Raw genomic sequence first — 17,849 nt, 5'->3', positions numbered from 1 at the left:
TTGAATTAATTATAGCATACCAACAGAGAGGGAATTCCCACCTTGTATAATTTCTGCTGAATGTCATCCTATGGTTTCCATGTTGTCTACATATAGCCCTATTATACAGTATGTAAGCCTAATGTATTGACATATTCTGAACATCAGTCTGGTCATAATAAACCTATTTGAACTTAATCGGCTTCATTCAAACTTGAAATAAAATCTAAATCAAACTTGTCAACATATATTTGACTTTGTCAACTGTAAAACCCCATGAATCAAATCATTCTGAATTATTGTCTGTCGTTGGTGAGGAAGAGTAATTAACTACTCAAACAGGCTGCTACTGATTGGCTGTGACATGTGTTGGTCTTTCTCAGGGGGCCTATCAGATATTTCCTCACTCAGGTCACATAACATAAATTACTCATTCAGGCTGGAGTTAAATCAGGAAGAGACAACATCATAATCAATCAATGAAAGATCAATCAACTCTGGTAACCGTCCCAGGGAGTGGGTCTGGGAGGGCTAGTGTGTGTGTCTGTATGTGTCCGTTCGTGCCTGCGTGTGTATTTATAGACTGTCTAATGTGTGGTAAGATACTGAGTGTCAGTTCATCAGCATCCTTGTCAATGCTCATCTGATATCCTGGCCCTTACCCATTAGGCTCTGTAGACAGTATTAAATGAGTAGCTATCAGGAATATGTTTTTCCCCTCTACAACACAACATCCTATCTGCCATGACCAAATATACAGTAAATAAAGATAGTTCTCTCTGGCCATTTACCATTTAAAATGTATTTTATAGTCTACTTAAAGGAAAAATCCACCCAAAACCACTCATTCCTATAAATTACAGTGTTAAATAAGAGAACAATATTTTTTTGTGAACAAATGTTAATTTTGGCTTTATAATAAGGTTGGTAGCAACATGTGAATAATGTTGTGTCTGTTGCAGCTCGAGTTGACAACAAAATCCCCAATGCACTGCTCTCTCTATGGGCTGGTTGCCTAGCTAGCAAACGTAGCTACACACAATAATACCAAAGACAATGTCAGCATGTGAAGTAGCTAGTTAGCTGTAAAATCGCCTAAACAAATTGCACTATGAATTTAGGAGTCTACAATCTCACCATGTTCAACCTGCAGATCGATGTGCCTCACAGAGTTGAGTCAACGGCAGAGATACTTTTGAGGAGATGGGAAATTCCATTGGAATCACATTGTGCATGTCGCCCATGTATGTTGACCATGTACGTCAACGTGCCACGCTGTGCATTCTGGGCGATTCTGAGATAAGGAGAGCTCTCCTTCATGGAGTGAATTGGGTGCTAGCTCAAAAACCCAACATGAGCATGAATTTTGTCAACAAGAAGTACAACATTACAAATATTTTCCGAGACGTGAGATAATTAACTTGATGTATGTAATAGTGTATAGCGTTGGAATCGTGACATTACTTAATTGCGAGGAAAATATGCACGTTTCTCGACTCATAACCTGACTTTGAGAAAAGATTGCGTTTAGCAACTGCTTGATGCAGCATGGATAACGTCAACACGATTGGTCGACAGTCTGCTGGGTGGGGTGTTATACGTTCCACCATTCATAGCCCAAATGGGATTCCTACATCCTTTCGCTAATATCTCAGGCAACGGCACCATGCAATGCACCCTGGACTGAAGAGACAGACAAATAGGAGAAATGTGCTAGACCGTCTGTTAAATTAAACATTTCTCGTGGTAGGAATATCGCAAAAATTATATATCGCTATTTTCTACTATTTAGCCAGCTAGCTTGCTGTTGCTTGCTAATTTGTCCTGGGATATTAACATTGAGTTGTTATTTTACTTGAAATGCACAAGGTCCTCTACTCTGACAATTAATCCACACATAAAATGGTAAACTGAATTGTTTCTAGTCATCTCTCCTCCATCCAGGCTTTTTCTTCTTTGGACTTTATATGGCGATTGGCAACTAACTTTCATAATAACACCGTACCCAAACTGTCCGTGCGCCACTGTGCGCAAATTGATTTTGTCCCTCCACATCAAATGTGATCACGACACGCAGGTTGAAATATCAAAACAAACTCTGAACCAATTTTATTAATTTTGGGACAGTTTCAAAAAGCATTAAACATTTATGGCAATTTAGCTAACCGGTTAATTAAATGAAGTGGTGATCCTAACTGACCTAACACAGGGAATTTTTACTGGTTTTACTGATTAAATGTCAGGAATTGTGAAAAACTGAGTTTAAATGTATTTGGCTAAGGTGTATGTAAACTTCCGACTTCAACTGTAAACGTTGAGTTGTTATTTTACCTGAAATACACAAGGTCCTCTACTCCGACAATTAATCCACACATAAAACGGTAAACCGAGTCTTTTCTAGTCATATCTCCTCCTTCCAGGCTTTTTTTCCTTTGGACTTTATATGGCGATTGGGATCTAACTTTCATAGTTACCACGACGACCAACCAAACTCAGTTCATCTTTAAATCACCAACGTGATTGAGATGACACGTAAGTATCTGCTTCTATAAACCAATGAAGAGATGGGAGAAGCAGGACTTGCACCGCTATCGGTGTCACAAATAGAACTGACTCCTATTTTAGCGCTTGGCAGCGCAGACGCTCGTTGGCGTGCACAAGCAGTGTTGGTGCAATAATTGAATAACATGTATGTATTTATTTGGCGACGCAAGCGGTGTGGTCAGCATGTAAGGTGCATTACCACAACTGACTTCAGCTCATCTTTCAATCACCCATGTGGGTATAACCAATGAGGAGATGGCATGTGGGTATATGCTTCTAAAAGTCATTGAGGAGATGGGAGAGGCAGGACTTGCATCGCATTCTGCAACACAAATAGAAGCAACTTGCAAACGCAGATGCTCATTAGCGCTCGCGAGTAGTGCGGGTGCAATGATTGAATAACATGTATATGTACATTTATTTTGCAACACTCGCGCACTGCGTTTCTACAGATGTTGGTTTGAGACCCGTGCCGGCCGCGCCCGGGAGACCCATGAGGCCCAGCATCGTCCGAGTTAGGGGAGGGTTTGGCCGGCCGGGATGTCCTTGTCCCATCGCGCTGTAGCGACTTCTGTGGCGGGCTAGGCGCATGCACGCTGACACGGTCATCAGGTGTATGGTGTTTCCTCTGACACAAGTTATACCCATCCACAAAAAAACATTTTGTATGTATAAAATTTATACTGATAATATTTAAAATGACTAAATCAGGCAATTTTGTATAGATTTATTTAAATTTGCATCGAGCCGTTTTTGGGAGGATTCTGGTAAGATGCTGGGAAAGTCAGCTGAATTCCGATAGACGGAAATGGCCCGATCTACTTGGGCCAATTCTGTGTAGTCATTCATTTTGATTCCGGGCTGAGTCCGACATCTGATTCCGGGCCGATTCAATCAGTTCCGACCCCCAGGTGAGGCTGCTTCTAGGACGATTCAATCAGTTCCGACCCCCAGGTGAGGCTGCTTTTAGGACGATACAATCAGTTCCGACCCCCAGGTGAGGCTGCTTCTAGGACGATTCAAACAGTTCTGACCCCCAGGTGAGGCTTCTTCTAGGACGATTCAATCAGTTCCGACCCCCAGGTGAGGCTTCTTCTAGGCCGATTCAATCAGTTCCGACCCCCAAGTGAGGCTGCTTCTAGGACGATTCAATCAGTTCCGACCCCCAGGTGAGGCTTCTTCTAGGACGATTCAATCAGTTCCGACCCCCAGGAAGAGGCTGCTTCTAGGACGATTCAATCAGTTCCGACCCCCAGGAAGAGGCTCCTTCTAGGACGATTCAATCAGTTCCGACCCCCAGGTGAGGCTGCTTCTAGGACGATTCAATCAGTTCCGACCCCCAGGAAGAGGCTTCTTCTAGGCCGATTCAATCAGTTCCGACCCCCAGGTGAGGCTGCTTCTAGGCCGATTCAATCAGTTCCGACCCCCAGGTGAGGCTGCTTCTAGGACGATTCAATCAGTTCCGACCCCCAGGTGAGGCTGCTTCTAGGCCGATTCAATCAGTTCCGACCCCCTGGTGAGGCTGCTTCTAGGACGATTCAATCAGTTCCGACCCCCTGGTGAGGCTGCTTCTAGGACGATTCAATCAGTTCCGACCCCCAGGTGAGGCTGCTTCTAGGACGATTCAATCAGTTCCGACCCCCAGGAAGAGGCTGCTTCTAGGACGATTCAATCAGTTCCGACCCCCAGGTGAGGCTGCTTCTAGGACGATTCAATCAGTTCCGACCTCCAGGAAGAGGCTGCTTCTAGGACGATTCAATCAGTTCCGACCCCCAGGTGAGGCTGCTTCTAGGACGATTCAATCAGTTCCGACCCCCAGGTGAGGCTGCTTCTAGGACGATTCAATCAGTTCTGACCCCCAGGTGAGGCTTCTTCTAGGACGATTCAATCAGTTCCGACCCCCAGGTGAGGCTTCTTCTAGGCCGATTCAATCAGTTCCGACCCCCAAGTGAGGCTGCTTCTAGGACGATTCAATCAGTTCCGACCCCCAGGTGAGTCTCCTTCTAGGACGATTCAATCAGTTCCGACCCCCAAGTGAGGCTGCTTCTAGGACGATTCAATCAGTTCCGACCCCCAGGTGAGGCTCCTTCTAGGACGATTCAATCAGTTCCGACCCCCAGGTGAGGCTGCTTCTAGGACGATTCAATCAGTTCCGACCCCCAGGAAGAGGCTGCTTCTAGGACGATTCAATCAGTTCCGACCCCCAGGAAGAGGCTGCTTCTAGGACGATTCAATCAGTTCCGACCCCCAGGTGAGGCTGCTTCTAGGACGATTCAATCAGTTCCGACCCCCAGGTGAGGCTGCTTCTAGGCCGATTCAATCAGTTCCGACCCCCAGGTGAGGCTGCTTCTAGGCTGATTCAATCAGTTCCGACCCCCTGGTGAGGCTGCTTCTAGGACGATTCAATCAGTTCCGACCCCCAGGTGAGGCTGCTTCTAGGACGATTCCTCATTGCTAGCTGGGGTGAAAGCGGCGGTACAACATTATACGTCATACGGGACACAATTCTGACTGCTTGAAGGCCAATAACTCAGATACACATTAAAACATGAAATGACCCCGGGAACCGAAAAAAAAACACGCACAAACATAACATAACATTCAAAAGGCCCTGGTTCTCATTAGCCTGACAACTCTTCCTCTGTTCTGTCGCTGGATACATTTACTGTATATATAATATTCTTCCTGTGGTCCATTGACTCCTGGGCCCTGTAAACTAACTCCATACCCTGGCTTTTTATTTTTCTTTCTTTCTTTCTTTCTTTCTTTCTTTCTTTCTTTCTTGCTTTCTCCCCTCTCTCTCTCTTCCTCCCTCTCTACCTCTCTCTCTCTCTCTCTCTTATACATACCTTTCCCATGGCACACATCCATTTACACCCCTTCGTGCATGTTATCCCTCTTGCAGCCCAAACACTCTACTCCATTCCCACAAACACAGCATAACACCCTTGAACACACAGACGCATACTGTACACAGACGAGCTAAATCGCTAAATACGTGTGTATGTGTGTGTTACAGTTTGAATGAATTGTTATGTGTTTGTTACTATGGTTATATGTATATAGTATACTAACAGAGAGGGAATTCCCACCTTGTATAATTTCTGCTGAATGTCATCCTATGGTTTCCATGTTTGTTCATGTAGCCTTATTATACAGTATGTAAGCCAAATGTACTGACATATTCTGAATACGTTTTCCAAGTACAGTGAAATGCCTTTCTTGCAAGCGCTAACCCCAATAATGCAGTAATCAATAACAATGTAGAATGGTATCGAACACATCAAACACGTTTTCCATGTGTTTGATTCCATTCCATTCACTCCATTGCAGACATTATTATAAGCAGACCTCCCCTCTGCAGCCTCCGGTGTTGTAGGAGAGTGGATGTGCGTGCGTTTAGTCAGTATAAATGTATCTGCAGATTATGTGTGTGTGAGCAAATGATGGAGTGAGTGTTTGTATATGTGTTGGAGTACCAGTGTGTGTAGTGTGTAGGGCCCTGTGAGTGTGCATAAAGACAGCGCAAAAATACAAATAAAATACAAAGATCAACTCAGTCTGTGTAGCCATTTTGTTAGCTATTTAGTTAGCTATTTAGCATTCTTATGACATGGGGGTAGAAGCTGTTCAGGAGCCTGTTGGTGTCAGACTTGGCACCTTTAAGGACTTTCCAGGCCATCCTTTCACACCGCCTGATATAGAGGTCCTGATATATGGCAGGGAGCTCAGCCCCAGTGATGTATTGGGCTGTCCACACCACCCTCTGTAGCGCCATGCGATCGAGTGCGGTGCTATTGCCATACCAAGCTGTGATGCAGCCAGTCAAGATGCTCTCAATAGTACAGCTGTATAACTTTTTGAGGATTAGAGGGTCTATGCCAAACCTTTTCAACCTCCTGAGGGGACAATTTTAAGTTCTTAGTGATTTGGACACTGAGGAACTTGAAGCTCTTGGCCCGCTCCACTGCAGCCCAGTTGATGTGGATGGGGGCGTGCTAGCCCCCTGTTTCCTGTAGTCTACTATCAGCTCTTTGGTCTTACTGATGTTGAGGGAGAGGTTGTTGTTCCGGCCCCACACTGCCAAGTGACTGACCTCCTCCCTATATGCTGTCTCATCGTTGCCGATGATCAGGCCTACCACCATCGTGTCGTCAGCAAACTTGATGATGGTGTTGCAGTCGTGCGTGTACAGTGAGAACAGGAGGGGACTAAGCACACACTCCTGAGGGGCACCCTTGTTGGGGATCAGCGTGGATATGTTGTTGCCTACCCTCACCCCCTGGGGTCGGCCCGTCAGGAAGTCCAGGATCCAGTTGCAGAGGGAGGTGTTCAGACCCAGAGTCCTAAGCTTACTGATGAGCTTTGAGGGGACAATGGTGTTGAACGCTGAGCTGTAGTCAATGAACAACATTCTCACACAGGTATTCCTCTTATCTAGGTGGGTGAGGGCAGTGTGGAGCGCAATTTAGATTACGTTGTCTGTTGATCTGTTGGGGCGGTATGCAAATTGGAGTGGTGTCTGGGATGATGAAGTTGATGTGTGTCATATCCAGCCTCTCAAATCACTTGATGATACATAAATCATATTAAAGAGAACTTATTTACTTGTATCAGCCTCATCATTGGGGGTGTGTGTGGGGGGTGTGTGTGGGAGTGGGGTGTGCGGTAAGATACTGAGTGTCACTTCCTCATCATCTGTATCATCGCTCATCTGATGTCCTAATATAATAATAGATGCCAGCAGACTCTAATAGCAGACTCCTTTATCTAAAGGCACTTACAGTCCTTTTACATATGGGTGGTCCTGGTAATAAAACCCATTACCCTGGCGTTACAAGCACCATGCTACCTATTGGCCCCAAACTATATGCTCTGTAGAAAGGCTTGAATAAGTATCACCAACAAGGTGAAAGAACACTTAAACACAGCAGCTATACAGCAATACAGATAGTACAAATGGCACCCTATTCCCTACACAGTGAGCCCTGGTCCAAAGTACTGTAGTACTCTATATAGACAATAGGGTGCAATTTGGAACAAAGTCCAAGTATCCATAGAGCCAGTTATGATGTTCCTCTTTCCTGCCACTAGAGGTCACAGGTCTCCTCTGATATTGGGCTCTTGTCAAAGATAGTGTACTTCTGTACATAGGGAATAGGATGACATTTGGGACGGTCAGAGCATGGGCTCCTCATGAGGTCACTGACACAGAGGCCAGTCTGGAAAGACTGGATGTGTTTCATCCATGCTTCATTACTTGGTATTTATAACCCACACCACCTGTGTGCTATGTGTGTTTATGCATGTCTGTGTGTATGTGAGAGTGTGAGAGTGTGCGAGTGTGCATATGTGTGTGCCTGCTAGTGTGTGCTTGAGCAAGAGGGCGTGCGTGGATGTGCATGTGTTACCAGGCCATGTCCTGAGGTCCAATTCAAACCTCTGTCTCCTCAGTCTCATTGTCCTGCGGCCCTATTCTAACCTGTCTCCTCAGTCTCATTGTCCTATTCTAACCTCTGTCTCCTCAGTCTCATTGTCCTATTCTAACCTCTGTCTCCTCAGTCTCATTGTCCTGCGGCCCTATTCTAACCTGTCTCCTCAGTCTCATTGTCCTATTCTAACCTCTGTCTCCTCAGTCTCATTGTCCTATTCTAACCTCTGTCTCCTCAGTCTCATTGTCCTATTCTAACCTCTGTCTCCTCAGTCTCATTGTCCTGCGGCCCTATTCTATCCTCAGTCTCCTCAGTCTCATTGTCATTCGGCCCTATTCTATCCTCAGTCTCCTCAGTCTCATTGTGCTGCGGACCTATTCTATCCTCAGTCTCCTCAGTCTCATTGTCATTCGGCCCTATTCTATCCTCAGTCTCCTCAGTCTCATTGTCATTCGGCCCTATTCTATCCTCAGTCTCCTCAGTCTCATTGTGCTGCGGCCCTATTCTATCCTCAGTCTCCTCAGTCTCATTGTCCTGGGGCCCTATTCTAAGCTCAGTCTCCTTAGTCTAATAGTCCCTAAGTCCTATTCTATCCTCAGTCTCCTCAGTCTCATTGTCCTATTCTAACCTCTGTCTCCTCAGTCTCATTGTCCTATTCTAACCTCTGTCTCCTCAGTCTCATTGTCCTGCGGCCCTATTCTATCCTCAGTCTCCTCAGTCTCATTGTCATTCGGCCCTATTCTATCCTCAGTCTCCTCAGTCTCATTGTGCTGCGGCCCTATTCTATCCTCAGTCTCCTCAGTCTCATTGTCCTGAGGCCCTATTCTAAGCTCAGTCTCCTTAGTCTAATAGTCCCTAAGTCCTATTCTATCCTCTGTCTCCTCAGTCTCATTGTCCTATTCTAACCTCTGTCTCCTCAGTCTCATTGTCCTATTCTAACCTCTGTCTCCTCAGTCTCATTGTCCTGCGGCCCTATTCTATCCTCAGTCTCCTCAGTCTCATTGTCATTCGGCCCTATTCTATCCTCAGTCTCCTCAGTCTCATTGTCATTCGGCCCTATTGTATCCTCAGTCTCCTCAGTCTCATTGTGCTGCGGCCCTATTGTATCCTCAGTCTCCTCAGTCTCATTGTGCTGCGGCCCTATTCTAACCTCTGTCTCCTCAGTCTCATTGTGCTGCGGCCCTATTCTATCCTCAGTCTCCTCAGTCTCATTGTGCTGCGGCCCTATTCTATCCTCAGTCTCCTCAGTCTCATTGTCCTGAGGCCCTATTCTAAGTTCAGTCTCCTTAGTCTAATAGTCCCTAAGTCCTATTCTATCCTCAGTCTCCTCAGTCTCATTGTGCTGCGGCCCTATTCTATCCTCAGTCTCCTCAGTCTCATTGTCCTGCGGCCCTATTCTAAGCTCAGTCTCCTCAGTCTAACAGTCCTGAAGTCCTATTCTATCCTCAGTCTCATTGTCCTGAGGCCCTATTCTAAGCTCAGTCTCCTCAGTCTAATAGTCCTGAAGTCCTATTCTATCCTCAGTCTCATTGTCTCACAGTTCAAGCCTCTCAATCATTCATGTAATGTAGGATGCCTGAATCAGCTGGAGACTTTGAGGAGGAGAGGAGAGGAGGAGGTGAGGGGAGGGGAGGGTAGGGAAGGAGAGATAGGAGGGGAAAAGAGGAGTGAAGAGAGGAGGAGGAGGCGGGGAGGAGGTGAGGGGAGTGGAGGGGAGGGTAGGGAAGGAGAGATAGGAGGGGAAAAGAGGAGTGAAGAGAGGAGAGGAGGAGGTGAGGGGAGTGGAGGGGAGGAGAGATAGGAGGGGAAAAGAGGAGTGAAGAGAGGAGAGGAGGAGGTGAGGGGAGTGGAGGGGAGGGTAGGGAAGGATAGATAGGAGGGGAAAAGAGGAGTGAAGAGAGGAGGAGGAGGAGGTGAGGGGAGTGGAGAGGATGGTAGGGAAGGAGAGATAGGAGGGGAAAAGAGGAGGGAAGAGAGGAGAGGAGGAGGTGAGGGGAGTGGAGGGGAGGGTAGGGAAGGAGAGATAGGAGGGGAAAATAGGAGTGAAGAGAGGAGGAGGAGGCGGGGAGGGGAGAAGGGGGATAAAAGGATGGGAGAAGATGGGAAAGGAGAGGATGGGTGGAGGGGAGCAGGATGAGTGGTCATAAAATGTAACTGAACAAAGCATCAAACTTCAAGCACTGATTTATAAGGACTCTTTAATAAAATATGAACTTGTTACACCCTGGCAGAGAGGCTACAGACACATGATGCGCACGCGAGCACACACACTCACACACACATACTGTACGTTTTACTATACTTGTGAGGACTTTTTGGGGACCAACAATTGATTCATAATCGCATTTTCCTTAACGCTAAACCTAATCCTTACCTTAACCCTAACCTTAACCCCTAACCCTAACTTCTAACCCTAACCGTAACCCTAAACCTAACCTCTAACCTCTAACCCTAACCCTAATTCTAACACTAATCCTTAACCTAATCCCTAGCCTTTAGAGCATTTTTGCAAGTGAGTACCGGCAAAATTTCCTAACTTCTCTGAATTTTAGTTGGTTTACTATTTTTGTATTCTCAAGTATAGTAAAATGTGTACAGACACACATACACACACACAAAACACTGCTCTATAGGGAAAATGCAGAGAACACCATAGGGACAGAGTTATCATCAAGGCCTTAACAGTCAGAGCTGCAAGATTAATTTAGGCCTCAATCCATGGCGCGCTACAACCAACAATGCAGCTTTTAAAGGCATTTGCCCCGACATTCCCAGAGATCGTATTCATGGTAAACATCTTGTGGGCCTCCTTCTTTAAAACATTGTTATAGTGCGTGGAGGATTGAATCCCAGCCTTAGTATTTGTCAGGAAATGGTAACGGTTGGCTGTGATTGGTTAACGATGTATACAGTATACAGTACTATATGGTCAGGAGTTTTTCCTGGTAATGAAGGTCACGTGGTCAGGAAAAACTCCAGGTCCTGATATAAGACATCATGACGCCCACACACAGTAATGATGACAAAAGGAGAGAGAACAAACAGTGTATTTACAAAACATCATTCTTTTTGGCCTTGATTCAGAGCAGTAAAGCTATAAGTACGAACACTACAGAATAAAGTATGTATAATGTTGCCATCGCGTAATCAACACAGATTCTGGATTTCTTGAATGCCAAAGAGGGAAAAAAGTATTCTGATTCACAGGTCTCTCATGGGTCTTGTTGTTTTATGTGGGCTACGTTGCTATGTGAACGACCAGTCGCAGTCATAGCCTATCAGACGCTAAGCTGGTGATCCACCCCCCATTTCACACTCTCCTGATGTGACTTCCTAGACGCTATTAGGATATAATATCTGTCACTTAGCAGATGCTTTTATGCAAAGCCACTAACCGAACAATGTCCGTGAGTGACTATGTCTTTAATATGTGTGTATGATCCTTGTGGGAAGTGAACCAATTACCTTGGATTTGCTAGCGCCACACTCTTACCAACTTTGGAGATGGTGAGGGAGAGGGAGTAGGAGAAGGAGAGGGTGAGGGAGAAGGATGTAGAGAAAACACCTCACGGAACAGAGTTGTGACACCAGTTAAATATCTTAGAATTATACATACAGTTCATCAACGTCACGGAAACTCCACAGAAATAAGGCGTGAAACAAGGAGAGGAAAGTAGAGGAGCAGGAGAATAAGGAGAGAAACAAGGAGAGGAAAGTAGAGGAGCAGGAGAATAAGGAGAGAAACAAGGAGAGGAAAGTAGAGGAGCAGGAGAATAAGGAGAGAAACAAGGAGAGGAAAGTAGAGGAGCAGGAGAATAAGGAGAGAAACAAGGAGAGGAAAGAAGATGAGCGGGAGAATAAGGAGAGAAACAAGAAGAGGAAAGAAGAGGAGCAGGAGAATAAGGAGAGAAACAAGGAGAGGAAAGTAGAGGATTAGGAGAATAAGGAGAGAAACAAGGAGAGGAAAGTAGAGGAGCAGGAGAATAAGGAGAGAAACAAGGAGAGGAAAGAAGATGAGCAGGAGAATAAGGAGAGAAACAAGGAGAGGAAAGTAGAGGAGCATGAGAATAAGGAGAGAAACAAGGAGAGGAAGATTAAAGCACATCCCTGTCCAGGAAGCTCAGTAGAATAAAAGAGAGATCCGGGCAGGAGAGAAAAGAGAGGAGGATGTGGGAGAGGAGGAGAGAAAAGAGAGGAGGAAGTGGGAGAGGAGGAGAGAAAAGAGAGGAGGAAGTTGGAGAGGAGAGAAAAGAGAGGAGGAAGTAGGAGAGGAGGAGAGAAAAGAGAGGAGGAAGTGGGAGAGGAGGAGAGAAAAGAGAGGAGGAAGTAGGAGAGGAGGAGAGAAAAGAGAGGAGGAAGTTGGAGAGGAGGAGAGTAAAGAGAGGAGGAAGTAGGAGAGGAGGAGAGAAAAGAGAGGAGGAAGTAGGAGAGGAGGAGAGAAAAGAGAGGAGGAAGTAGGAGAGGAGAGGAGGAGAGAAAAGAGAGGAGGAAGTGGGAGAGGAGGAGAGAAAAGAGAGGAGGAAGTTGGAGAACAGGAGGAAAAAGAAGGTTAAAGGTAGAACAGAACAGATCAGTGTTTTTAAAAAGAGAAGGAATGAGAGGAGGGAAAGCAGATCCGTGGAGAGACCGGAGGAAGAGGAGGAGTGTGTCCCAATAATCTCTCCTTCTTCCTGAAGTGTGCACTCATCTGCTACTCCCCACAAATGTAAAAATATTGGATTAGTGTAGGCATGGGCTACAAGGAAGTTCCATATACCAATAATTTCCTTTAAAATCCATGAAGGTAGGTGAACAAGTGCACACTTCAGGAGAAAGGGGGGATTATTGAGCCGCAACCATGGAGATTGAGTAATAGGAAGGGAGGAGCAGGGTCAAATGTCAGGTGAGAGGTGAGAGATCAGGGGTCAGAGGTTAAAGCGTTCCCTCATCCAGCAGTTTGTTGATCCCGTTGCAGATCTTCCTCAGGTACAGTCTGTAATCCTCTCCATCTCCGTACAGCTCGGCCAGGAACTCCCCGTGGGCAAAGTGGTTGAACACGTGGTCGATGCGAGTGTGCGACCGCAGGGTCAGGTGCTGCTCCACCAGCGCATGCAGAAGATCCCGGCATTCCAGCAGCAACTCTGACAGAATGCGGTGGTCGAACGTGTAGTCCACCTCGTAGAAGCTGACCGCCGTCATGGCTGCCTGGTTCATCTTTTTCTTGAAGCGTTCGACCGTGTCCAGTTCGTCTGGGCTGAACTGGTGGTTGCGGTACAGGATGCCGATCTTCAGGGCGATCTTGATGACGTCTTTGACGATCTTGTGGGCCTCCTTCTTACTCTTGGTGAACTCCCGGCTGACCTTGTACAGCTCGTCCAGGATCTCACTGCTGACGTCGTCCGTCAGGAGGTTGGCCACCGCCACGGTCGCCATCTTGGATAGGATTTTCTTCTGTGCCTGGAGGGCCAGGGAGCGAGAGTTGAAACACTCCTGGCCTGGAGGGGGGAGATAGGATGGAGAAGGAGGGGAGAGAGAGAGATGGGGAGGAGAGGATGGTGGGGGAGAGAGGGGAGGAGTTAGGGGGGGAGGGTTGGGGAGAGGGGGGATAGAGGAAGGGGAGGTAGGAGGACGGATAAGGATAGGGGGGGAAGAGGGAGATAGGGGGAGTAAGGGGAGAGAGATAGAGAGAGGTGTAGATGAAGGAGAGAGGGGGAAGAGGGAGATAGGGGGAGTAATGGGAGAGAGATAGAGAGAGGTGTAGATGAAGGAGAGAGGGGGAAGAGGGAGATAGGGGGAGTAATGGGAGAGAGATAGAGAGAGGTGTAGATGAAGGAGAGAGGGGGAAGAGGGAGATAGGGGGAGTAATGGGAGAGAGATAGAGAGAGGTGTAGATGAAGGAGAGAGATAGAAAGAGGTGTAGATGAAGGAGAGAGATAGAGAGAGGTGTAGATGAAGGAGAGAGATAGAGAGAGGTGTAGATGAAGGAGAGAGATAGAGAGAGGTGTAGATGAAGGAGAGAGATAGAGAGAGGTGTAGATGAAGGAGAGAGATAGAGAGGTGTAGATGAAGGAGAGAGATAGAGAGGTGTAGATGAAGGAGAGAGATAGAGAGAGGTGTAGATGAAGGAGAGAGATAGAGAGAGGTGTAGATGAAGGAGAGAGATAGAGAGAGGTGTAGATGAAGGAGAGAGATAGAGAGGTGTAGATGAAGGAGAGAGATAGAGAGAGGTGTAGATGAAGGAGAGAGATAGAGAGAGGTGTAGATGAAGGAGAGAGATAGAGAGGTGTAGATGAAGGAGAGAGATAGAGAGAGGTGTAGATGAAGGAGAGAGATAGAGAGAGGTGTAGATGAAGGAGAGAGATAGAGAGGTGTAGATGAAGGAGAGAGATAGAGAGAGGTGTAGATGAAGGAGAGAGATAGAGAGGTGTAGATGAAGGAGAGAGGGGGAAGAGGTGTAGATGAAGGAGAGAGATAGAGAGAGGTGTAGATGAAGGAGATAGATAGAGAGGTGTAGATGAAGGAGAGAGGGGGAAGAGGTGTAGATGAAGGAGAGAGATAGAGAGAGGTGTAGATGAAGGAGAGAGATAGAGAGGTGTAGATGAAGGAGAGAGATAGAGAGAGGTGTAGATGAAGGAGAGAGATAGAGAGAGGTGTAGATGAAGGAGAGAGATAGAGAGGTGTAGATGAAGGAGAGATAGAGAGAGGTGTAGATGAAGGAGAGAGATAGAGAGAGGTGTAGATGAAGGAGAGAGATAGAGAGAGGTGTAGATGAAGGAGAGAGATAGAGAGAGGAGTAGATGAAGGAGAGGGATAGAGAGAGGTGTAGATGAAGGAGAGAGATAGAGAGGTGTAGATGAAGGAGAGAGATAGAGAGGTGTAGATGAAGGAGAGAGATAGAGAGAGGTGTAGATGAAGGAGAGAGATAGAGAGAGGTGTAGATGAAGGAGAGAGATAGAGAGAGGTGTAGATGAAGGAGAGAGATAGAGAGAGGTGTAGATGAAGGAGAGAGATAGAGAGAGGTGTAGATGAAGGAGAGAGATAGAGAGAGGTGTAGATGAAGGAGAGAGATAGAGAGGTGTAGATGAAGGAGAGAGATAGAGAGAGGTGTAGATGAAGGAGAGAGATAGAGAGGTGTAGATGAAGGAGAGAGATAGAGAGAGGTGTAGATGAAGGAGAGAGATAGAGAGAGGTGTTGATGGAGAGAGATAGAGAGGTGTAGATGAAGGAGAGAGATAGAGAGAGGTGTAGATGAAGGAGAGAGATAGAGAGAGGTGTAGATGAAGGAGAGAGATAGAGAGAGGTGTAGATGAAGGAGAGAGATAGAGAGAGGTGTAGATGAAGGAGAGAGATAGAGAGGTGTAGATGAAGGAGAGAGGGGGAAGAGGTGTAGATGAAGGAGAGAGAGAGTTAGTGTTTAGCTCCATAGCCCACACAGTCAAACACACATTCCTCTCTGTCTCTCTGTTTAAAGCTCTTGTCAAAGAGAAGGACGAATCAGGACCAAACACACAGAGAAGATAGGATTTATACTAACCCTCCTTTTAAAGTCATACCGTAGTCAGGCACTTCTTACAGTGAACACATACTGTAAACTCAGAGTACAGGAGACAAACACTTTGTCACATAGGTCTACAGTTGTACTGTGCTTGTCAGACCAGCAGTAATTATATCAGTAGCATTAAAGGGGAAGTCTAAAGAGGATCCGTTCCTGGATCAGTTCCTGGATCAGTAAAGGTTAAATGATGTCACGACAGTAAATTATCTGGAAAATCAAACCGTCTGAAACTTGCAGTGAAATGGCCGACACACACACATTCTCACACACATACGCAGTACAATAGTCTGGATAGCTTTGCGTCATTTAACTCTTACATTCTCTAACGTAAAAAAAAGAACTTCTCTGGCTACTTTCTCTTTTGTCAAACAACACTTATTTTAGATAATCATTCCACTCCTTCATACTTCAGTCGTGGCCAAAAGTTTTGAGAATGACACAAATATACATTTTCACAAAGTTTGCTGCTTCAGTGTCTTTAGATATTTTTGTTAGATGTTACTATGGAAAACTGAAGTATAATTACAAGTATTTCATAAGTGTCAAAGGCTTTTATTGACAATTACATGAAGTTGATGCAAAGAGTCAATATTTGCAGTGTTGACCCTTCTTTTTCAAGACCTCTGCAATCCACCCTGGCAGGCTGTCAATTAACTTATGGGCCACATCCTGACTGATGGCAGTCCATTCTTGCATAATCAATGCTTGGAGTTTGTCAGAATTGGTGTGTTTTTGTTTGTCCACCCGCCTCTTGAGGCTTGACCTCAAGTTTTCAATGGGATTCAGGTCTGGGGAGTTTCCTGGCCATGGACCCAAAATATCTATGTTTTGTTCCCCGAGCCACTTAGTTATCACTTTTGCCTTATGGCAAGGTGCTCCATCATGCTGGAAAAGGCATTGTTCATCACCAAACTGTTCCTGGATGGTTGGAAGAAGTTGCTCTCGGAGGATGTGTTGGTACCATTCTTTATTCATGGCTGCTTTCTTAGGCAAAAAAGTTTTCTTGGCTGAGAAGCAACCTCACACACGAATGGTCTCAGGATGCTTTACTGTTGGCATGACACAGGACTGATGGTAGCGCTCACCTTGTCTTCTCCGGACAATATTTTTTCCGGATGCCCCAAACAATCGTAAAGAGGATTCATCAGATAAAATGGCTTTACCCCAGTCCTCAGCAGTCCAATCCCTGTACCTTTTGCAGAATATCAGTCTGTCCCTGATGTTTTTCCTGAAGTGGCTTCTTTACTGCCCTTCATGACACCAGGCCATCCTTCAAAAGTCTTTGCCTCACTGTGCGTGCAGATGCACTCACACCTGCCTGCTGCCATTCCTGAGCAAGCTCTGTACTGGTGGTGCCCCGATCCTGCAGCTGAATCAACTTTAGGAGATGGTCCTGGCGCTTGCTGGACGTTCTTGGGCGCCCTGAAGCCTTCTTCACAACAGTTGAACCTCTCTCCTTGAAGTTCTTGATGATCTGATAAATGGTTGATTTTAGGTGCAATCTTACTGGCAGCAATATCCTTGCCTGTGAAGCCGTTTATGTGCAAAGCAATGATGACGGCACATGTTTCCTTGCAAGTAACCATGGTTGACAGAGTAGGAACAATGATTCCAAGCACCACCGTCCTTTTCAAACCTATGCTCTGTTATTCGAACTCAATCAGCATGACAGAGTGATCTCCAGCCTTGTCCTCGTCAACACACACCTGTGTTAACGAGAGAATCACTGACATGATGGGCTGAAAGGGGCTGAAATGCAGTGGAAATGTTCAGTTCATTTGCATGGCAAAGAGGGTCTTTGCAATTAATTGCAATTCATCTGATCACTCTTCATAACATTCTGGAGTATATGCAAATTGCCATCATACAAACTGACGCAGCAGACTTTGTGAAAATTAATATTTGTGCCATTCTCAAAACTTTTGGCCATGACTGTACAGTAAAACTACAGTGGTCTGACTGACTGGTAGATGGAGGGGGAAAGTGACAGACTGGTAGACGGTGGGGGATAGTGACTGACTGGTAGACTGAGGGGGATAATGACTGACTGGTAGACGGAGGGGGATATTGACTGACTGGTAGACGGAGGGGAATAGTGACTGACTGGTAGACTGAGGGGGATAATGACAGACTGGTAGACGGAGGGGGATAGTGACTGACTGGTAGACTGAGGGGGATAATGACAGACTGGTAGACGGAGGGGGATATTGACTGACTGGTAGACGGAGGGGAATAGTGACTGACTGGTAGACTGAGGGGGATAATGACTGACTGGTAAACCAAAGAGGATAGTGACTGACTGGTAGACTGAGGTAATAATGACTGACTGGTAGACTGAGGGGGATAATGACTGACTGGTA

General features: G+C 46.0%; 1 protein-coding gene across 1 annotated transcript in view; it reads right to left on the bottom strand.

Annotated features, from left to right (window-relative positions):
• Positions 1 to 10,136: 10,136 nt before the first annotated feature.
• The window catches only part of LOC149971448 (tumor necrosis factor alpha-induced protein 8-like protein 3), a 51,331-nt gene continuing 43,618 nt past the window's right edge, over positions 10,137 to 17,849 (bottom strand). The window contains exon 2 of the mRNA XM_090222737.1: positions 10,137 to 13,429. Coding sequence (XP_090078863.1) covers positions 12,867 to 13,429 — 563 coding nt within the window. The 3' untranslated portion in view covers positions 10,137 to 12,866. The remainder of the gene's footprint in view (positions 13,430 to 17,849) is intronic.

This window comes from Oncorhynchus mykiss, chromosome 26, assembly GCF_057628025.1.
Source record: "Oncorhynchus mykiss isolate SJ-2025 chromosome 26, ASM5762802v1, whole genome shotgun sequence".
Taxonomy (NCBI): Eukaryota; Metazoa; Chordata; class Actinopteri; order Salmoniformes; family Salmonidae; genus Oncorhynchus; species Oncorhynchus mykiss.
Note: the sequence above shows the minus strand (reverse complement) of the source record. Positions and strands in the feature narration are given on the sequence as shown.